General features: G+C 55.6%; 5 protein-coding genes, 1 long non-coding RNA gene and 3 other non-coding genes across 18 annotated transcripts; 3 read left to right on the top strand and 6 right to left on the bottom strand.

Annotated features, from left to right (window-relative positions):
* The first annotated feature begins 924 nt into the window (after nt 1–924).
* SOX15 (SRY-box transcription factor 15) lies at nt 925–2,975 on the top strand. Its single transcript, XM_010362369.2, has 2 exons — nt 925–2,000; nt 2,609–2,975. Exons 1-2 carry the CDS (start codon nt 1,468–1,470, stop codon nt 2,775–2,777), a joined length of 702 nt encoding a protein of 233 aa, XP_010360671.1. The 5' UTR covers nt 925–1,467; the 3' UTR covers nt 2,778–2,975.
* MPDU1 (mannose-P-dolichol utilization defect 1) lies at nt 2,948–8,478 on the bottom strand. 10 transcript variants are annotated; one of them, XM_030922887.1, is made up of 8 exons: nt 7,184–8,478; nt 6,660–6,709; nt 5,350–5,415; nt 5,069–5,196; nt 4,354–4,439; nt 4,114–4,232; nt 3,861–3,971; nt 2,948–3,706 (listed from the first exon to the last, which is right to left on the bottom strand). In XM_030922887.1, the coding sequence occupies exons 1-8, from the start codon at nt 7,284–7,286 to the stop codon at nt 3,581–3,583; spliced, it is 789 nt and encodes a 262-aa protein (XP_030778747.1). In that variant the 5' UTR covers nt 7,287–8,478; the 3' UTR covers nt 2,948–3,580. The 10 variants fall into 10 exon arrangements, with proteins under 10 accessions (XP_030778747.1, XP_030778746.1, XP_010360677.1 ...); XM_030922886.1 differs by lacking the exon at nt 4,114–4,232; XM_010362375.2 differs by lacking the exon at nt 6,660–6,709 and having other exon boundaries at nt 5,069–5,201; nt 7,184–7,509.
* Nucleotides 7,057–9,145, top strand: LOC104661656. The gene is made up of 2 exons (XR_004054932.1): nt 7,057–7,231; nt 8,962–9,145. It is a non-coding gene; the product is annotated as an uncharacterized LOC104661656 (long non-coding RNA).
* LOC115894764 lies at nt 7,825–8,955 on the top strand. The gene is given in 4 exon segments (XM_030922894.1): nt 7,825–7,958; nt 7,960–8,210; nt 8,213–8,251; nt 8,594–8,955. Coding segments are annotated over 4 exon segments (723 nt in total). The 5' UTR covers nt 7,825–7,848; the 3' UTR covers nt 8,917–8,955.
* On the bottom strand, nt 9,014–11,648 carry CD68 (CD68 molecule). The gene is made up of 6 exons (XM_010362377.2): nt 11,396–11,648; nt 10,794–11,311; nt 10,538–10,657; nt 10,342–10,414; nt 10,059–10,229; nt 9,014–9,745 (listed from the first exon to the last, which is right to left on the bottom strand). Exons 1-6 carry the CDS (start codon nt 11,442–11,444, stop codon nt 9,612–9,614), a joined length of 1,065 nt encoding a protein of 354 aa, XP_010360679.1. The 5' UTR covers nt 11,445–11,648; the 3' UTR covers nt 9,014–9,611.
* Nucleotides 11,649–12,123: 475 nt separating this feature from the next.
* EIF4A1 (eukaryotic translation initiation factor 4A1) lies at nt 12,124–18,721 on the bottom strand. Its single transcript, XM_010362366.2, has 11 exons — nt 18,603–18,721; nt 17,164–17,212; nt 16,785–16,917; nt 16,208–16,347; nt 14,422–14,590; nt 13,951–14,060; nt 13,621–13,764; nt 13,402–13,539; nt 13,203–13,292; nt 12,876–12,955; nt 12,124–12,779 (listed from the first exon to the last, which is right to left on the bottom strand). Exons 1-11 carry the CDS (start codon nt 18,623–18,625, stop codon nt 12,635–12,637), a joined length of 1,221 nt encoding a protein of 406 aa, XP_010360668.1. The 5' UTR covers nt 18,626–18,721; the 3' UTR covers nt 12,124–12,634.
* Nucleotides 13,025–13,164, bottom strand: LOC115895031. The gene has a single exon (XR_004055238.1). It is a non-coding gene; the product is annotated as a small nucleolar RNA SNORA67 (small nucleolar RNA).
* On the bottom strand, nt 14,162–14,304 carry LOC115895078. Its single transcript, XR_004055274.1, has one exon. It is a non-coding gene; the product is annotated as a small nucleolar RNA SNORD10 (small nucleolar RNA).
* LOC115895045 lies at nt 16,616–16,750 on the bottom strand. Its single transcript, XR_004055250.1, has one exon. It is a non-coding gene; the product is annotated as a small nucleolar RNA SNORA48 (small nucleolar RNA).
* Nucleotides 18,722–19,131: the final 410 nt, after the last annotated feature.

Here is a 19,131-nt window from a genome sequence, read left to right as displayed (position 1 = left end):
TTCCTCCACACCTGACTTCTCATTGTCTCTTGTCCCAAAGATGGTCTTACTTCTGGGAATTCCTGCCATTCCTAAACTCCCCAGGCCCAGGCTCTCCCTCCTGGTCCAGAGGAGGGGCTTGTGCCTTGTTGCTTCTCCCTCCCCCAAGTTTGCTGATGGAGGGAGTTGGGCCACTCCTATACCCTGAGTCATGGCACAGGCTAGGCAGGGCTGCCCAGAGCTGGAGCTGTTCCTGCTAGAAGCTGAGAGCCAAGGCAGGCTGCTTAATCCGATTACCTGAGGCCTGGGGCTTGGGCTGGGCCGTTGGGCAGAGTGAGGAGCAGGGTTCCCTGACGGCAGCCTCTGGAGCCTGGGGCCCGGCCTTCTTGGTGGTGTTCTGCCTTCTGGCTCCAGGCTTTTCATCCGGCATGCACATCACAGACCTCTCAACTCTGGGGAGTTGTCCTAGGTTTCCTGGCTCCCCCCTCATGACTCGGAGGACTGAAGATAAAACTTGCCATAATTCAATGGCAGTGGAGAAATCTAGGTTTAGGGACTGGAGTTGGGAGGGCTTAAGTTTTCTCACTTGGGAAAGGGGTTGAATCACGGCCCAAGCACCTGCTGGAATGACTCAGGAAACAAAAATGGTCTCTCTCCTCGGCCTTTCTTGCCCCAGGGGCAGGTCTGGGATTTGAGGAGCAACAGGCGCCAGGAAAGGGTTTGGGTCGGTGGTCCGGGATGCTCCCAAGCTCCTCTCAGCACAACTCAGGCCCTGAGGGCACTTGATCCGCCTGTGCTTGATCCCATTGTGGAAAGAATTGGCTTTAAATTGCCCGTGCTCAGGGAGGGGAGGCAATCAGCAACGGGCTGAAAGGCCTGACATCAGGTCTTGGGTGGGGGGGGGGGGGGGGCGTGGCACCCTGAGGGTGTTGGGGGCTGGGACAAACAGGACACCTGGGTTTACCTACGGGCAGCGGATGTTGGCGCCCTTAAGGAGGTGCAGTCTTCTGGGAGGGCCAGGGGCGGAGTCAGTCTTTAAAAGCTGTTCCCAGGGCTGGCCCGCCTGCCACAAACGCTGAGCCCAGGTGGGAGAGTTCTGGGTCATCCGAGCCTGGCAGCTGCGGGAACTCCGGAGACCACAAAGCGGTTTATGGTTTACCCCCTCCACGGAAGGTCGGTCTGATCGCAGCTGCGGGTCGGGGAGAGGGACCGGGGGGTCCCCCCAGTCAGTAGGCCTCAGAGCAGCACCTTTTCAGTGCCGGGGCATCAGACAGCGGATTTTGCATTCGACTCTCCCCAAAGTGTGCCGAACTGGTTGGAAGCAAAGGCTCTAGTTTAAGCTCTGGGCTTGGGGATAAAATATACTTTTTAAGGACCCAAGTTCCTCGGCAACGACTCCAGACTGGGAAGACCCCTCCATTTTCAGGATCGACGCTTCACGTTGAGGGGAGGGCATTCAGGACGCCCTCTTAAGGCTTCTCCCAACCCATGGCGCTACCGGGCTCCTCACAGGACCAGGCCTGGAGCCTGGAGCCTCCTGCCCCCACGGCTTCTGCGTCTTCATCTTCGGGACCCCAGGAGCGGGAGGGCGCTGGGAGCCCCGCGACCCCCGGGGCGCTGCCCCTGGAGAAGGTGAAGCGGCCCATGAACGCGTTCATGGTGTGGAGCTCCGCTCAGCGCCGCCAGATGGCGCAGCAGAACCCCAAGATGCACAACTCTGAGATCTCCAAGCGCCTGGGCGCGCAGTGGAAGCTGCTGGACGAGGACGAGAAGCGGCCCTTCGTGGAGGAGGCCAAGCGGCTCCGCGCCCGGCACCTGCGCGACTACCCCGACTACAAGTACCGGCCTCGGCGCAAGGCCAAGAGCTCGGGCGCCGGACCTTCCCGCTGCGGACAGGGAAGAGGTAGCCTGGCCGGCGGCGGCGCGATCTGGGGGCCGGGGTACGCAACCACCCAACCTAGCAGAGGCTTTGGGTACAGACCCCCCAACTACTCGACAGCCTACCTGCCCGGCAGCTATGGGTGAGTGCCTGGGAAGCGGGCTGAAGACAGAGGGCCCATGCACCCCTCTCCTGGAGCCTTGGTCGGGGCGGATGCCGGAGGACGGGAGCCCACCCAAGCAGAGGCCACTCTTGGCCAAGGTGTGGCGGGCACAGGCCCCAGTACCTCCGGGGCCTGTGTAGGGTGAGGCGGGTCAGGGTTCTCCCAGAGGGCGTTTCCATCTCAGTCTGAAGTTGGTGGCCCTGCAGGGCCCGGTGACGGACCCCAGGATGCGATTGTGTCCTAGTTAGATGCCCTGTTTCCCCGCTGCTTCTGGCCTGTGTGTGACCCAGCTTCCTCTCCCAGCCCCCAGGGCAAGGAGAGGCCAAGCCCATTCTGCCCCTTCCTGGCCTGACTCCCCAGCCCCAAGAGGAAAACAGCCGTGCAGCACGCAAGCCCGCCCGCTCCCGAGCGTGCCCCAACAGGGCCCCGGGCTCTCTATCCCCGGGTCGGCTTCCATGCCTGCTGCGCCCAGCGGGCTGGGTAGCCAGGGCTGGGTGGGTGGCAAGCCCTACCCTGTCTGCCCAGAATTGGTCAGACTCATCTCCAACCCAGGGAAGTGCCCTCTAACCTCTTGTTTCTCTCTGCAGCTCTTCCCACTGCAAACTGGAGGCCCCCTCATCGTGCTCCCTCCCTCAGAGTGACCCTAGGCTTCAGGGAGAGCTGCTGCCCCCCTATACCCACTACCTGCCCCCTGGCTCTCCCACTCCATACAGTCCTCCCCTTTCTGGTGCCCCCATGCCCCTAACCCACCTCTAACTCTCATGGACTCAGACCTCACCCGACGTGCCTCATCCTCCTTTTTTAATCCAGCAGCATCCCCTACCCCAGGCTGTCAACCCTTTCTCATGTTGGACTACAGTTCAGACGCCGCCTGCAGTCCTCCCACGAAAGCCAGGGAGAGCCGCACAACATAGTTATATTTTTGGTAGTATTAAACAGTTTTGTATTATTCAACTGAGTCTCCAGTCTTTATTGTCCCATCTGTTCCCCTCACTGCAGCAGGAACCAGCCCCATCTCCACTCCCTTCCGCCTAGACCTGCCAGAGCAGGAACCTCCTCACCCCACCCTGGGGCCCTGCCTGAGTCATTCTCCGTCCCCCTTCCCCCACCTCAGCACTGGGGTCTGGGAGACAGTCCCAGCCGGGCTGAGGGAGGGAGGGAGCCACAGCCCCCAAGTCCCCTCCACTCTGCCTTCCAGGCTCCATCTTCTAGGGCCAGAAGGGAAGCAGGGAGGCTGGAGGACAGGGTAAAATATTTACCCAGGATAGTGTTAAACAGCTGGAAATTGCTGCTAGAGGAGGAGGCTTGGCTGAATGACTGAGTTAGAAAAGCACTCAAATGTCAAAATTTTGGCTTAGGAGACTCTACCCCCATCCTCTCCTTTTCTAAGGATCTGGATCCATCAACCATTTGTTTCCACTAAAGCCAACCCTGGCTCAGAAAGTCTGCAAATGCAGAGGAATGGAGGATGAGTAAGTCACACCAGCAGGCTGGCTCAGATGGGGAGAACCCTGAGGTTGGGTGAATGAGTGGAAACGGAATGACTCCAGTAGCTGGCTCTACTCCGCCTTTTTCTGCTTGTGGGGAGGCCTTGCATTCCAGTAGAAGAGCAGCTGGGCGGCGATGAGGCCGTTGCAGAGAGAGGAGACCACAAAGGTCCCAGCCATCAGGGGATCTCCAGTTTCCTGGTTGCAAGAGACAGAGCCAGCGTTACCCTTCAGCTTAGCTCAAGAAAGCTTCCCTTACGGACAAAGGATCCTGACGGGGCAGCTTTGGCCCTTAGCTGGGAGAAGAAAGATGAGGTTTTAGTGCCTTCTAGAAGGAAGATGTTGCACCCACCTGAATGGAAGTGAAGATTCGGGCCAGGGAGCCCCCAAACAGCAGGAAGACTGTGATGGCTGAGAGCTGGCCTGTGTGCCCATTGTGGTAATTGGTGGCTGCCTGGAGAAGCTAGGGGAGGAGTTGAGACCTTTGGCTCTGTCACCTGAGCTCCTCCCATACTCCCCCAAGTCCAAAACCCCCACACGTGGACCTTCCACTCTTCCCCTCCACCCTGCCCCCCAACATCTTGTCCCTTGCTCCTGGTACCCACCCTCCCCACCACCACAGCAGGCACATTGGAGGCCTGGAGCAGGGTGACTACAGTCAAGGGCGTCAGAGGTGAGAGAAGCACCAGCAGGACCAGGCTGTAGCAAGCGAGGAAAGCGACACCTAGGGGTGGGGAGACAGGAGTCCTTGTCAATCTCCCAACATCATGTGGCTCTCCCGGGCCTGAGTTCCCAGCAGGGTTCCCAGGAACCACACAGCCTGCTCTTAGGGAAGTCCCCAGCACCTTTCACAGTCTGTCCTCTGTAGTGCATGACCAGGAAGCAGATGGTGATCGTCTGGAGCATCAGGAATAAGGCTTCACCCCAAGAGCTGCAGAGTCAAGAGTTGGGAGGAAGAAAGGCGGGCCTAGAAAGAGGCAGGGAAAGCCTCCATAGCCCATCCATCCAGGGACACCATGCTCTGATCACACTTCTCTACAGCCCCCACACGGGATTGGCTCATTCTCAATCGTGGCCATTCTTAGGATGCTCACCCCTTCTCAAGGTCACCTCCACTGGTGACGATTAGGTTTCTAAAAAGGCTTAAAACTTTCCTGGCCCCTCATCCCTTTTTTTTTGAGACAGAGTTTCAAAAAAAAAACTCCAGATCATCTTGCACAGGCTGGAGTACAGTGGCACAATCTCAGCTCACTGCAACCTCTGTCTCCCAGGTTCAAGTGATTCTCCTGCCTCAGCCTCCCAAGTAGCTGGCATTACAGGTGCCCACCACCACACCCGGCTAATTTTGTATTTTTAGTAGAGACAGGGTTTCACCATGTTGGCCAGGCTGGTTTTGAACTCCTGACCTCAGGTGATCCACCCACCTTGGCCTCCCAAAGTGCTGGGGTTAAAGGCACGAGCCACTCAGCCTGGCCACTTTCCTGCCCTGTAACCTCCCTCACCTTAATCCCCATTAGAGTTGTGGGTATTACCCTTGGGGAGGAAGGGTGGGCCCCTCACCTGAAGGGGAAGTTGTTAGTGATGCTGTAGACCATGGTCCCAGTCAATGCCACTAGCTCCAGCATTACAGACTGGAGACTCAATCCTTCGGCACTCTTGGCTCCCAGGATTTTAAACACCTGGGGCAGCTTTACTAGGGGAAAGATGAGAAAAGTAGGACTGAGGAGTCTCCATTCTTTGGGATGCAACACAACTGCTACAGAATGAACGCCCACACAGTTGACGGCCTCTCAGAACCTCCACCTCAACCCAACAGCAGGAAAGAAAGATAAGAAACATACCGAGAAGTGAGCCAGCCACAATGCCCAGCCCCAGGCCTTTGCTGAGGAGAATCTTGAGGCAGGGGACTGAGGAGAGAAAAAAGGGTAAGCAGACAGGAGATGTCTGAAACCGAGGCCAGGGCTTGAAGCTCCTGTGGGCTCTCCCCAACCCCTCTTACCCACACCACGGTTTTGCATTGTCTTGGGGGGAGGAGGGACGGAGGGCAGCGAAAAAGGCCTGGTCTTTCCTGCTCCAGACCACTATACCTTTTCTTTTTTTTTTTTTAAGACAGTCTTGCTCTGTCACCCAGGCTGGAGTGCAGTGGCCCAATCTCAGCCCACTGCAGCCTCTGCCTCTCAGGTTCAAGCAATTCTCGTCTCAGCCTCCCAAGTAGCTAGGATTACAGGTGCACACCACCATGCCTGGCTAATTTTTGTGTTTTTAGTAGAGACGAGGGTTTCACCATGTTGGCCAGGCTGGTCTCGAACTCCTGACCTCAGATGATCCACCTGCCTCAGCCTCCTAAAGTGCTGGGATTATAGGCTCGAGCTACCGTGCGCTGGGTCCCAGACTATTACTTTCTAAAACAGCTTTTCTGCAATGCTTACCACCTGCCACATCCAATCTTCCCTTCCCTATAAATTAACATCCAAACTTGGCTTGACCTCCACGGCTCTCCATTGCTTCCCCGTATAAAGCTGAGAAATGCCCAGGAGTTTTTTAATCCTTTATCTCCCTTCTCTGGGCCAATGGGTGCCCCATTTCACATGTCTTCTCTCACCAAAGACAAGTATTAATACTTTTTTTTTTTTTTTTAATTTTGAGACAGAGTTTCACTCTTGTTGCCCAGGCTGGAGTGCAATGGCACGATCTCGGCTCACTGTAACCTCTGCCTCCTGGGTTCAAGAGATTCTCCTGCCTCAGCCTCCCAAGTAGCTGGGATTAACAGGCGCCTGCCACAATGCCCAGCTAATTTTTTGTATTTTTAGTAGAGACGGGGTTTCACCCTGTTGGCCAGGCTGGTCTCAAACGCCTGACCTCAGGTGATCCACCCGCCTCGGCCTCCCAAAGTGCTGGGATTACAGGCGTGAGCCACCGTGCCCGCCCCATACCACTCTTTCTTGAACACTCTGACTGTCCCTGGCCCCTACTCAGGGACTAAACCTTACCCTTTCAGGACTTGCTTTTATGCCCTGGCCATCTACCACTTCTCTAGCCTTGAAGCCTTCCCCTCAAGGAGCTTGGTCCAGTGGGAGTCAGACTCTCACGGGTCATGAATGCGGCTAAAACAAAGTGCCCCACGAGTTCAAGAGAGGTACCATGAACTGACGGGCAGACTGACGCTTCCCAAATGGTCTGACGGTGGGCCTTGTTGTGGAGCTGTCTCGCAATCAGAAAAAGGAAGGGAGGCATATTATTCCGAAATCAGACTATGAGCAAACCTGGAGGCTGGAAAGAAAGCAATCAGGGTGGCGGAGCCTTTGGGGGTGCAATGAAGGCCCAATTCATCAGGGGCTTTAGATTAAGCTTAACCCTGCTAGCGATCTAATAAAGGTTGGCATGATTTGACTTGACTTTTATTTTGTTTTATAAAAGTTGAGTCTTTTCGTCTTTCATTGTCGCTAAAGCACAAACCTCACAAAGAAGTAATTCCACCCGGTCACTTCCCCACTGGTACAAATATGGCGTTCTCCCTCTAAGGGGCCCGAGACACTTCCGCCCCTCTCAGAAGTGACTTCCGCTCAGCTCGGCGTGGCGGCAGTGACTGCCGTCACTTAGTCGCCGATCAAGCCTTGGACTAAGGGTCCACGGTTACTCTAGCAGGACTTGGATTGGATGCTGAATAAAACTCACCGTGAAGCAAGTCCCACTGAACGAAAAGTTGGTCGTAGCATTTCTCAGGTAAAAGAATCGGCACGAGCAGCCGTTTAAGCGGTCCGTCCGCCTCGGCCGCCATATTGCAAAGCTAGCTTCCGCCAGTCTCTCCAGACCGCCATTGACTTTCGTTGCGCGTGCGCGCTGCGAACACTCCGCCTCCCGTTCTTTTCCCGCGGCGAAGCTGGCCCGCCCCCTGCTCCTGGTTCTTTCTGACACTACGCACCCCTGCTCTAGTGGCGTAAAATAAGTCTCAGTCAGGGACCACGTTTTGGACGCGCCCAGCAGTTGGAATTCTAAAGCTTGCCGAAGCTGCACGCCTGCGCAGTTAGATCTCCCACGCCTTTGTTGACGCTTCCAGTTTGGAAGTCAGATTTACACCCCTGCCTTTCTCCGCTCCTCTTGCTGGGCGCCATCTTGTCTTCCCGTGGCACACTGTATTGTTCGAAGTTGAGAGAGAAGGAGCCCGAGTCTCCGAGGTGGCGTTGGGTGGGGGCGCCACTAGCTCCAGTTCTCTCGACGTCTCTAGAGGGAAGGGCGCCGGTGGGAGCAGGAGAGTCTGCATCGGGCAGGCCTTCTTAGGTGCCGCGTTGCGCGCAGGGCCCCGTGCTTGCCTCGCCTCGGGTTGGCTCAGGCCTCGGAGCATGAGTGCGCCGGCAACTGCTGGGCCCGGGACAGTGAAGCAGAGGAGGAGGTGGGGGAGGCGAGCCCAGGGCAGGGAAGGGCAACCCTTGAATCACCCGTGGGGCACAGAGCTGGCCGTCTCCGGGAAGCCGAGGCCTGGCGATGCAGCCCCGGGGTTCTCCCCCTCCCCGCTGGCCCGAGGGCGCACCACGTGCTGGGCAGAGACTCCGGCGAGGCCGAGTGGACCCTGCAGCTCCGCTTGGGAAAGGGCACCTTGGACTACCTGGTGGGGGCGTTGTGCTTCGTTACCCAGCGCCGGGATGCCAACCCACGGTGCCCACCCGTGCATCATTCCGCTGTGGATCAGCCCTTTGGCGGCCCCCTCCCAAGTCTGCAAGGTCACACGGATGTCTGCAGGCAGAGGTGGGGCTGCCCTTGTGGGGAAGTCTCTGGCTTTGGAGGCCAGAAGCCTCCTGGGGCTCGTACGGCTGGGGGGTGCTGCTCATCCTGCCTCCCAGGGATTGCGCCACAGCCTACTGTAACGGGTGGGACTGGCGCTCACTTGTGGCGCAGGCTGTGGCCATCTGGGAGGCCCTTTTTAGAATCTGGACCTTAGCTGTCCTGAGAATGACACTCCTCACCTCAAATACTGGGGGCATGAAGTTAGGCTTGGCGGGTGGCCCTGTCTAAGGGGCATGCTGTTCGCAGGAGCCCCCAGTGGAGGTCAGAGTACCTACTGCTCCTGCTTGATTCAACCCCTTGCAGGTGGGATAGGAGCAGCCCAGGTGCTGCGAGGGTTTAATCGGGCTCTTCTGCTGGCCCTGAATACGGTGGACAGGACAGGACATTCTCATTGCTCAGGAGCCACTGGCGCTGCCTTTGGGAATGAAATTCCACAGCCTCCCACTCATCGCTTTGTCTGTCTGCTGCATCTGAAACTGTACCAGGGTCAGGAAAAAGGCTGCGGGGGTGAATGGCTCTACCGGCTTGCCAGGGATGGGGTACTGGAGCAGCCAGTGGCCCCAAGAGGAGGAAGGAAGGGAAGCACGGCAGACCCAACACCAGCTGTGCCAGGCTTTGGGGGGTAAACCCATGAGGCATCGTCACACACTGACATTTTCATCCCTCCTCAGCAGCTGCTTCCGGCTCCCCGAGACCCAGCCATGGAAAGCACAAAAAGGCGTGTGACAAGAAACTCATAGCTTTTAATCCTGGCAGGACAAGGAAAACCCCAAGTCAATGATATGCATATATTTTGCTACTCTCCTGCTGGGGGGACAGTTCGTCACATTTAATAAAACTCTCTCCCCTCCCTCCTGCCGACTGCATTATCTCTTATTTATTTATTTATTTGAGATAGTATGGCTCTGTCGCCCAGTCTGGAGTGCAGTGGCGCGATCTTGGCTCAGTGGCGCGATGTCGGCTCACTGCAACCTCCACCTCCTGGGTTCAGGCAACTCTGCCTCAGCCTCCCAAGTAGCTGGGATTACAGGCCAGCTGGGATTATGCCACCACACCCGGCTAAATTTTTTGTGTTTTTAGTAGAGATGGGGTTTCACCATGTTGGCCAGGCTAGTCTCTAAACTCCTGACCTCCAGTGATCCGTCTACCTCAGCCTCCCAAAGTGCTGGGATTACAGGCATGAGCCATCGCGCCTGGCTCTATTTTAGTCCTTCAAGAAAGGGAAGGAAAATAACTTTGAGACAGTTGCATGTCAAGGAAATAAGGGACCCCCCCCACCACACCCCAACCCCCTCAGTGCCCTGGGGTTTGAAGCAAATGCTCAGAGGGCCTGGTAGGCGGATGGGCGTCTCCGGACGATGCAGAAGGCGATAAGCACCAGGGCAAGGAGGCCAAGAAGGATCAGGCCGATGATGAGAGGCAGCAAGATGGACCGGTCACTGGGGCAGGAGAAACCTGGCGGAAGGATAGGGCAGGTAGGTATTACAGTGACATGGTGGTTGGGATAAAGGTGGGAGGAGGGAATGGGGGGATGCTAGGGAGTAGGAGATTGGTGAGGAGCTCACCACCGCAGTGACTCAGCAGTGACAAAAGGGGGAAACTGGCAGAGTCTTTTAGAGGATGGGAGGACAGCTGCCCTATAGCCAGGACAAGCTGGGAGAGGGAGATTTGGGGGGTTAAGAAGAGAGATGAGTGGCTTGTGGGCCTGGGGAAGGGGTTTTCAGTGCAGTGGGAGGATTCTAGGAGGGAAGGAGTAGGTAGGTCTTACTTTGCCCAAAGACCCCTGTGTGGGGCAGCTGAGCAGCCTGGAGCCTCAGGGAGAGCAGGTCGAGGTGGACAGCTGGTGAAAGAATGATGCTCGAGTTGCTGCAAGTGAAGCTCTGGCCCAGGGGTGCTTGGAGATCTCGAAGGGATGCATTCTGAGCCGAGAATGTCCACTCTGGAGGAGTGAGGAAGGGTTAGATCCTATCCGCCTCCCTGGCCCCAGCTTAGTCCTTTCAGGAACCCTGGTGTCTAGTGGTAGCAATGAGAAAGGGAAGGAGGTTACTTACGTGCTGCGTGGGGGAAAGACACGTTGTACTCCACTGCCATGTAGCTCAGGTAGACAACCCTCTGCTGGAGGTCCTGTGGGGCGAACAGGAAAGCAGGTGGCATCCCTCTTCACAGAGGAAGGAGTAGGGTGCGGGATTGGGAGGGGTGGGGCGCTGGGAGGCTGAGTGAGGGGTAAGACTGAGGTCATGGCTATACCTGCATGAATCCAAAGCTGAGGTGTCCATAGGGGAATGAGAGAAGCAGGTGGGGATGGGCACCCTCACAGCTCCCCTGGACCTTGGTTTTGTTGGGGTTCAGTACAGAGATGCCCCAGGCCTGCGGAAGTTAAAGATCAGAAGGTCACAAGATTGCATGCGATGTCAGCCAAGGTTCCCCGTCCCGTCTTCCTTCTTCCCTCTGAGCCTATAGCCAGTCCTGCCTCCCTCCCTGTTGTACCCATTTTCAGCTTTACCTCTTCTCCAGCCTGGGTTGTGTACATGACTCGAATCTGAATCTGGGCTTGGAGGTGGACACAGGGCTGGGAACCATTGGTCCACGTGTAGTCTCCAATGGTCTCCTTGGAGGCCGGGCTAGGACTCGGAGAGGGCGGAGGTGGTCGTGGGTGGGCAGAACTGGTGAGTCCTGGGCTGGTGGCAGTGCTGTTGCTTGTTGGATGAACCGTGGCATTTCCATGACTAGTGGTGGCAGGCCTGTGAGTGGCCGTTGAGGGTCCCTGGCTGGTGGCAGTGCTGTTGCTTGTTGGATGAACCGTGGCGTTTCTGTGGCTGGTGGTGGTGGGGTTGTGCGTGGCAGTCGTGGGTCCGTGGCTGGTGGTACCTGTGGTGGTTGTCCTGTGAGTGGTGGTTTTGTGGCTCTTGGTAGTCCTGTGGCTGGTTGTTCCAGTGCTCTCTGTAGCCGTGGGTGTCACCGTGAAGGATGGCAGCAGAGTGGCCGATTTTTTGTGAGGACAGTCATTCCCTGTCCCCTGGGCTTTTGGCAGAGAGGAGATGGTTAGCCACCCAGGGGCAGGCTCCCTCCCAGGGGCCCCCTCCCCTCAGCCTCCTTTCTCCTTACCTGCGAGTAGCCCCAGCAGGGCCCCCGAGAAAAGCACAGCCAGCCTCATGGCTGAACTACCTCACCCCAAGTCCAGCTAGGCTGTCTGCACCAGTTGCTCAGCTCTACTCCCTCAGCCCTCTTGGAAAGGAGGAAATGAAAGTCTCACTTCCTGTACTGGAGATGATCCCACCCACAGTCTGACTCAGGGGCCTCAGCTCTAGCCACCTCTCTCTTAGTCATTAGTTTTTGTAATTAAGGTAGGGCACTGTTGGCCCTTGCCTTATCAGGGCAGAGTCAACAGGGTCACAAGGGTACAGGATAGGGAGTCCTAGGGCAGTTGATCCATAGGGATCCATGTGTCAAACTCAGCAAAACTTGCTTGGCAGTTGTGGCAGGTGGCTATGGGAACAGCTGAGACCCAGGCCCCTCCCTCAGTGGTGGGGAAATCAGTGTCTCCACTCCCCTTTCCCCTGGACCTCGGGGCTGACCCGTTACTTCCTCTTGGCTGAGGCACATGAGGGGCTTGTGATCATCCACACCCAGCCCTTTACAGAGGGGCAGCACTCCAGTCAGCATCACCGTTCTGAGCTGAGAACATGGCTTTCCAGTGTCTGGGAACTCTCAGATGGTGACAAGAAAGCAACACAGCCCAAAGGTTAACTATCTGCTGGCAAAGGGGGGAGCAGAGATGCACCCAGTAGCAGGTGGGAGAGGGAAGGGGAGGTAAGAAATGAGAAGCCCAAACAGGCAGTTTCCAAGTCATTTTATTCAGAATTTTGTGTTTGTTTCCTGAATCAATAAATACTATACAAAACAATGTAAAAATGGCTACCATTTTCTCTCCCCTGCTTCCCCCCACCTGGGGACAACCCCCTGGGCAACCTCACTCAGGGGTTTTAGGGGTTCTCCCTCCAGATTTGGTCCAGCAAATGAGGCTGAGTGACATAGTCCCCTGAATCACTTTCAAAGGAGCTCAGCTGAGGTGAGGAGAGCCTCTGGGATCTGGAGGTTACTAGGTTAGGGAAATGGATTAGTGTTTTTTTGGGAGAAGAGCCGGCGCCTGGGGCAAGAGCCTACCCCAAAGAAAAGGGTGTCTAAAATGTTCACGGTTCCTTCTTTTGCCTCAAAAAGTGACATTTATTCAAAGAAAAAAAATGACAAGATGTCCATCCCTTGGCTCCCTTCCCTCCCCCCTCCTGCTGCTCCTCAGCCCCCCGAGATTGAGCCCTGGCTGGGGCTGGGTGGCAGGACAACCCCTCAGATGAGGTCAGCAACATTGAGGGGCATTTCCTCAATGGAGGTGTTATAGAAGGTCTCGATGTCTCGAAGAGTCCTCTTGTCTTCTTCTGTCACCATGTTAATAGCCACACCTTTACGGCCAAACCGTCCACCTCGACCGATTCTGGAAAACAAGGAAAGGGATGAGGAACATCAGGAGCTTTAGCCCAGGGAGGGCCAGGCGTGAGGGGGTGGAGGAGTGTTCCAGATCTACGCTTACCTGTGGATATAGTTTTCCCTGTTGGTGGGAAGGTCATAGTTGATGACTAAAGAAACCTGCTGCACATCAATGCCTCTGGCCTACGTCAAGAAAGACAACTCTTCAGCATGTGCATGAAAGAACACTATCCCGAAGAGACACTTAGGCATCCATGTAGGCAGCCAAGGCAGGCAGAGGAAATAAGCATCCCTGTTCCCCGAAGACCTTAGGCATGCCAGGTTCTATTCCAAGCTGCTACTTTCCTAAGAGGGGCACTGGATGTCCCCTTGGAGAGGGAATCACCTTGGATCCTCCCTTCTGCCTTTCCTGTCAGTTCCCTGTACTCACCAGCAGGTCAGTGGTAATCAAAACTCTGCTAGAGCCAGAACGAAACTCCCTCATGATCACATCTCGTTCCTTTTGGTCCATATCTCCATGCTAGAAGAGAAAACAAACCAGGTAGGCACATGGGTTCTGGGAACCCTGGCTTCTAGTAGGACACTTCTGACCAACAGACCCACAAGGGGCTGGCAGTGGGCAAACACACCATGGCAGAGACAGTGAAATCTCGAGCATGCATCTTCTCGGTGAGCCAGTCCACCTTCCTCCGGGTGTTGATGAAGATGACTGCCTGGGTGATGGTCAGGGTTTCATACAAGTCACATAGTGTGTCCAGCTTCCACTCCTGCAGGTGAGGGGACAAAAATCAGTCAGGGGCTATACCCAACAACTCACTGCCAGGCCCGCCTCCTGCACTGGGCCCCACCTCTCGTTCCACGTTGATGTAGAATTGGCGGATACCCTCCAGGGTCAACTCTTCCTTCTTGACAAGAATCCGAATGGGGTCCCTCATGAACTTCTTGGTCACCTCAAGCACATCAGAAGGCATTGTAGCTGACAGCAAAACTACCTAGTGGAAAAAAAGGCCAGCCTTAGAGCGGTGGATCCTTCCCAAGGCCTGCTCCCTTCCCTAGCCACACCTAAAACTGAAGTGGATGCATAAAAAGGCTCAAGACAAGCATCCAGAGTTTGGTTCCCCTGGCACTTGATATTTTTCTTCCAGAATCATTAGCGATTCGAGCAAGGCCGCCCTCACCTGGGTGTTGCTGTTGAGCTTTTGGAATATGTCATAGATCTGGTCCTTGAACCCACGGCTTAACATTTCGTCAGCTTCGTCCAGTACAAACATCTTGATGTATTTGGGAGCTAGAGAGAAAAAAAAGCCAATATATAGCATATAATCAGGGAAATGTAGGAGAGATATATCCAACTTTGCTGATAAAAAACAGAGAGGGGCCGAGTAGTCTGCTCTCAGAATACAAAGACTGATCCTTTGCCCAGGACGTTCCCGCCAAGCCAGAAAACAGCCCTGGGAAGTAGGACACTGCCTGGGCTGCACTGGCAGGGAAGCCAGAGGCTCAGATGACACGCATGGGCTCCATCACAGAGCAGCTCTTCCCCAGAGGGAAACCAGCATCCGTGGGAATGACTTTGGCTTACGCTGAAAGACTGGAAAGCATGCACAAGAGCGAAGTGACCCAAGGGACTGGAGAACTGAATTACTCACACAGGTATCTCCGGTTAAGCATATCAAACACTCGGCCAGGGGTCCCCACGATTATGTGGGGGGCTTCCATCTGCAGTTTCTGCACCTCAGCACGCACGTTGGTGCCCCCAATACAGGCATGACAGGAGGCACCCATGTAGTCTCCTAGTGCCATGACCACCTTCTGTATCTGAGCACAGAGAAAGATAGGTGCTCACATATTAGCTACAGCTGTGCCAGGCACCATTCTTAAATGTTTTTCATGTATTTATTCCTAACCAAGAACTTTGGGGCATGCACTATTATTACACTCACATTCAGCTGAGAAACAGGCAGAGGCTAAAATCCACTTAAGATCGTGCTGTCAATAGGTGGCAAAGACAGGATTTCAACTCAGTCTGGTTCCTGAGTGTACAGTGATTCACAGTAAGGCCGCTCAGATAATTAATTCAGTTTCTTACTCTAGATATTTAGAACCCGTAACTTTCTGAAAGCTAATCTGACTAACTGCCTCGTCATGCAGCAACCAGTTTTGTTGTTTTTTTTGAAACAGAGCTTTGCTCATCGCCCAGACTGGAGTGCAATGGCACAATCTCGGCTCACTGCAACCTCCACCTCCTGGGTTAAATTCTCCTGCCTGAGCCTCCCCCAAGTAGCTGGGATAACAGGCACATGCCACTACGCCCAGCTAGTTTTTATATTTCTAGTAGAGATGGGGTTTCACTGTGTTGGCCAGGCTGGTCTCCAACTCCTGATCTCAAGTGATCTGCCTGCCTTGGCCTCCCAAAGTGTTGGGATTACACGAGTGAGCCACCGCGCCCGGCCAGCAACCAGTTTTATAGAACAGGTGATACATATCCATGTTCTATTGTACTCCTACCACAGGACCAAAGCTACGAGCCATGTTCACTCTGAGAAAACTGAGAGCCAAGTGCCTTAGAATGGAGCTCTGCTGTAACTTCTTACATTATCCACACCCAGAATAATCACTGCACCTGCCACAGAACATTTAAAAACATGCTCTGAGCCTCAATACTCCAGTTGAGATGAGTGTCACAGCATGACCCAGAGTAAATCCAGCGTTAGAACTGTGTGCCCCAGGCATGAAACAGCTCTAGGCATTAAGCCAGGGTAAAAAAAGGACTGTCCGGCCGGGCGCGGTGGCTCAAGCCTGTAATCCCAGCACTTTGGGAGGCCTAGGCGGGCAGATCATGAGGTCAGGAGACCGAGACCATCCTGGCTAACATGGTGAAACCCCGTCTCTACTAAAAGATACAAAAAAACTAGCCGGGCGTGGTGGCAGACACCTGTAGTCCCAGCTACTTGGGAGGCTGAGAGCGGGAGGAAGGCGTGAAAAAGGCGTGAACCCGGGAGGCGGAGCTTGCAGTAAGCTGAGATAGGCCACTGCACTCCAGCCTGTCTCCCCAAAAAAAAAAACCAAACAAAAAAACAAAACAACAAAACTGTCCACTGTCCATCTGCTCTGACTACCATAAGAGCACCCCCACCACTGAGGTGTCTCTTAGCCCATGGTGATGGTGCTTATTCAGAACACAGCCACCAAACTTGCCCAGCCAGCCAGGCTTGACCCAAGAGCCTTCCCATTTGACTCAGGAAATGGGTGGAGGAAGTGATGGTTACATTTGGGTGAGAAATAGCTTCTAATTAACCCAGCAGGTCTTGAGAGTGTTAGGGCACCCATCTCTCTTCCTCCCAAGGTGGTGATCACAGAACACTTCTCTGGTCCTTGGATTATGCCCATCAGCCCTAAATCAGCCCTTAAGAAGGGAACAGAAACCACTCTTACCTGCTGAGCCAATTCTCGAGTGGGTGCCAGGACCAAGGCCTGGGTGGCTTTTAGATCTAATTCGATCTGCTGCAGAATCGATATGGCAAATGTGGCCGTTTTCCCAGTCCCAGATTGGGCTTGAGCGATCACATCATAACCTAAACAAACAAATTAGGAGTTAAATGTGGTAAAGAGTATACACTTTGGGATATTCAAGTCGTAAGTGAATGAGACCAATAAACAACCAATGAACCAAGCATTTCATGGCTCACAAACTACCTTACCAGTCAACAGTTACACAATGAGAACCAGATAGAAACAAGAACCAGTTATTAACTCGTCTAGTATTGCACACCAAGCTGGACTAGAAATATGGCTGCAGATACAAGTGTAAGCTGGCTACAATATCACCTCTTTAAAGGAAACGTATGTGTCCAAGGCATGAACCAGGCATGGGTACAGATCAGAAGCCAAGCTGGGATGAACAAGGAGTTGCTTTGTCCCTGGCTGATATGAGATGGGCACCACCAACCAGATGCCACTCTACCCAGGTCAGGGACAGTCCAGAATGTCTTCTGGGACTGAGAGTTCTCACCCTTGATACAAGGTAGAATGGCTCGCTGCTGGATGGCAGACGGCTTCTCAAAACCATAGGCGTAGATGCCACGGAGAAGGGACTCTGAGAGGTTCATGTCATCAAAGCTGTCAACAATCTCATTCCAGTTACTCTATGGAATGCAAAGAATTAAAGTTTGAGTCGTGGAAAAGGTGGGGCTGAGCTGTAGTCCCAGAGCGAACAGGATCTGGTGCCTACTAACCAAAGCCTCAAAGCTTACAACCCCTCCTCCCTTTAGGGAAACCAGCTGCTTCTAGATGGTCTGGGAAATCAATCTAAGAGGCCACTCTAACTCTATACAACTGTAAGGCTGAGAGTTGTAATGAGGAAGGACAGAATTTCATTTGTCCAGTCTCACCTCGATGACGCCTTCGGGCTCCATCCCATCGGGGCCATTGTCTCTGGATCTGTTGGTTTAAAGCACAAATTTTGTTCCCTGCCAGACCAAAGCACTCACAAATCCTGACAGCCGGGCTCTGTCAGGAGTGGCCTGCATGATGCCATCAACCTGCTCTTCCAGATCCAACTCCCACCGGTTCCCAAAAGGTACCCAGAGGAGGAGTATCTATAAAACTGCTTGAGGCCTTTGCCCCATGCAGGCAGCGGCTCAGGCCAGGCCACCCCCGACATAAGGGGGTGACCCTTTCTGAAGACAGGCTGGCAGGCGTGCCGCCGCGCTCACGGTGCCCAGAGGTGGTGCTTGCCGCCAGGTCCACGTGGGCCCGACACAGCCGCTTAAAGCCCCAGCGCGTGCACCTCCCACCAGAGCACCAGCGCGCCGGAAGTCCCGCCCTTCACCTCCCAGATCGGAGGGTAGGACATCCCCTTCCCCCCACGTCATCCCGCCCGCGCCCTCCCCCACTCCCTCCAGCCGAACCCCCCTTCGCGTTGCCCGGATGTGGGAGGCCGCGGGCGGTGGCGGCCTCGCGCACAATGAGCCCAAGCCGAGCTAGCAAAGGGGGAGATTGCACAACACTTAGAAGCGAAGCAGACTGGGGGAGGGGAACGCCTCAGGCCACCATGTGCTCGCTCCCTCGACCACCCGGCGGCGTCTCCCACCCTTCCATGGAACAATCCACATCCCGCCCGCCCCCGTCGCGAAGTAGCGTCGCCCTCCCATACCTCAGGCCGCTCACCCCCGAAGTAAAGTGGACCTGCCCATCCGCAGTTTGCCAATAGCCCGGCTTGTGCGGCAAAATGGACCCGCCCGCCCGGCGCCGGGTGGGCTCCTGGTGCCTCACGCGGCCGCTCCTCGGGGTTAGGCTCAGTCCTGGCCGTCAAGAAAACCAGCACACTGAACGGCCGGTTTCTTCTCCCGGACCCGTGTTTTAGCCGCGACGATGTGACTGGCTCTGAGGACCAGGCACCCCCGCCTCTCGCGAGTGGTACCGTCAGAATCCTCCGGAACCCCGCGCGCCGTCCCTCCCCCGGCACAGGGAGGCAACCGGACCTGCCGGCTCTGGGCCACACACAGTGGCGGCCGTCTCCACCTTTCTTTCCCACGCCAGCTCGCGACCCAGTCTCGCCACTCAGCGCCGGGGTTTCGCGCACGGCACCGCCTCGGGTCGAGGCTCGTAACAAACCTCGCAAGCCTGACCCTAGCCGGGCTGTCCCTGCCCTCCGCCTCGACCCTGGTGGCCGCGTAGGCCGTGGATCCTCCCCTTCGCGCCCCCAGGTCGGACCCCCCCCCCCCCCGGCTCGGTTTCCCCCGCAACCCTCTCAGCTACCCCCAGCGGGCCCGTCGGAAGGGGGGCGGAAAGGTAAGCAGCCACAATCTCTTGCAAATGTCTTTCTTACCGGGAATCCTGGCTCGCAGACATGATCCTTAGAAACTAGGGCGGAGTGCCCGCCTATCGACAACTTATAGAGCGCCCGACTCCGCCCCGGCCATCGCATTGGCTTGGCTGCCCCGGCCCCGCCTGCCGGCGCTCAGCAACTCGGCGTGACGTTAGTTCCTAGGCGCTCTGGCATGCAGCCACCATTGGATAACTCGAACGCCTATCAAGGTGAAGGCCCGCCCCGCAGCCTCATTGGCTGGAGGGCCCGCCTTTCTCGCCGGTACGGAAGTGACATACAGGAGTCAGGCCTCGAGGCCTGGCAGCCATCTTGGGGCCCTGAACTCTCACACGTGCGGAGGCGACAGTGCCTTGGTCATGTGGCTCCGTAGGCCCTATCACGCAAGGGGGGCGAGGTCTCAGCCTCCAGAGGCTTCCGGGCTCTGGGGGTTATCACTTCCCTTTACTTCTGCTCCCGGTCCCCACTGGACTCAAATGTTAATTTGTTTTCCCCTGTAGCAAAGATGGATTGGACACCGCCTGGACGTGTG

This window comes from Rhinopithecus roxellana, chromosome 19 (genome assembly GCF_007565055.1).
Source record: "Rhinopithecus roxellana isolate Shanxi Qingling chromosome 19, ASM756505v1, whole genome shotgun sequence".
Classification (NCBI taxonomy): Eukaryota; Metazoa; Chordata; class Mammalia; order Primates; family Cercopithecidae; genus Rhinopithecus; species Rhinopithecus roxellana.
The sequence above is the reverse complement of the archived record's forward strand: the minus strand, read 5'-3'. Positions and strand labels throughout refer to the sequence as shown.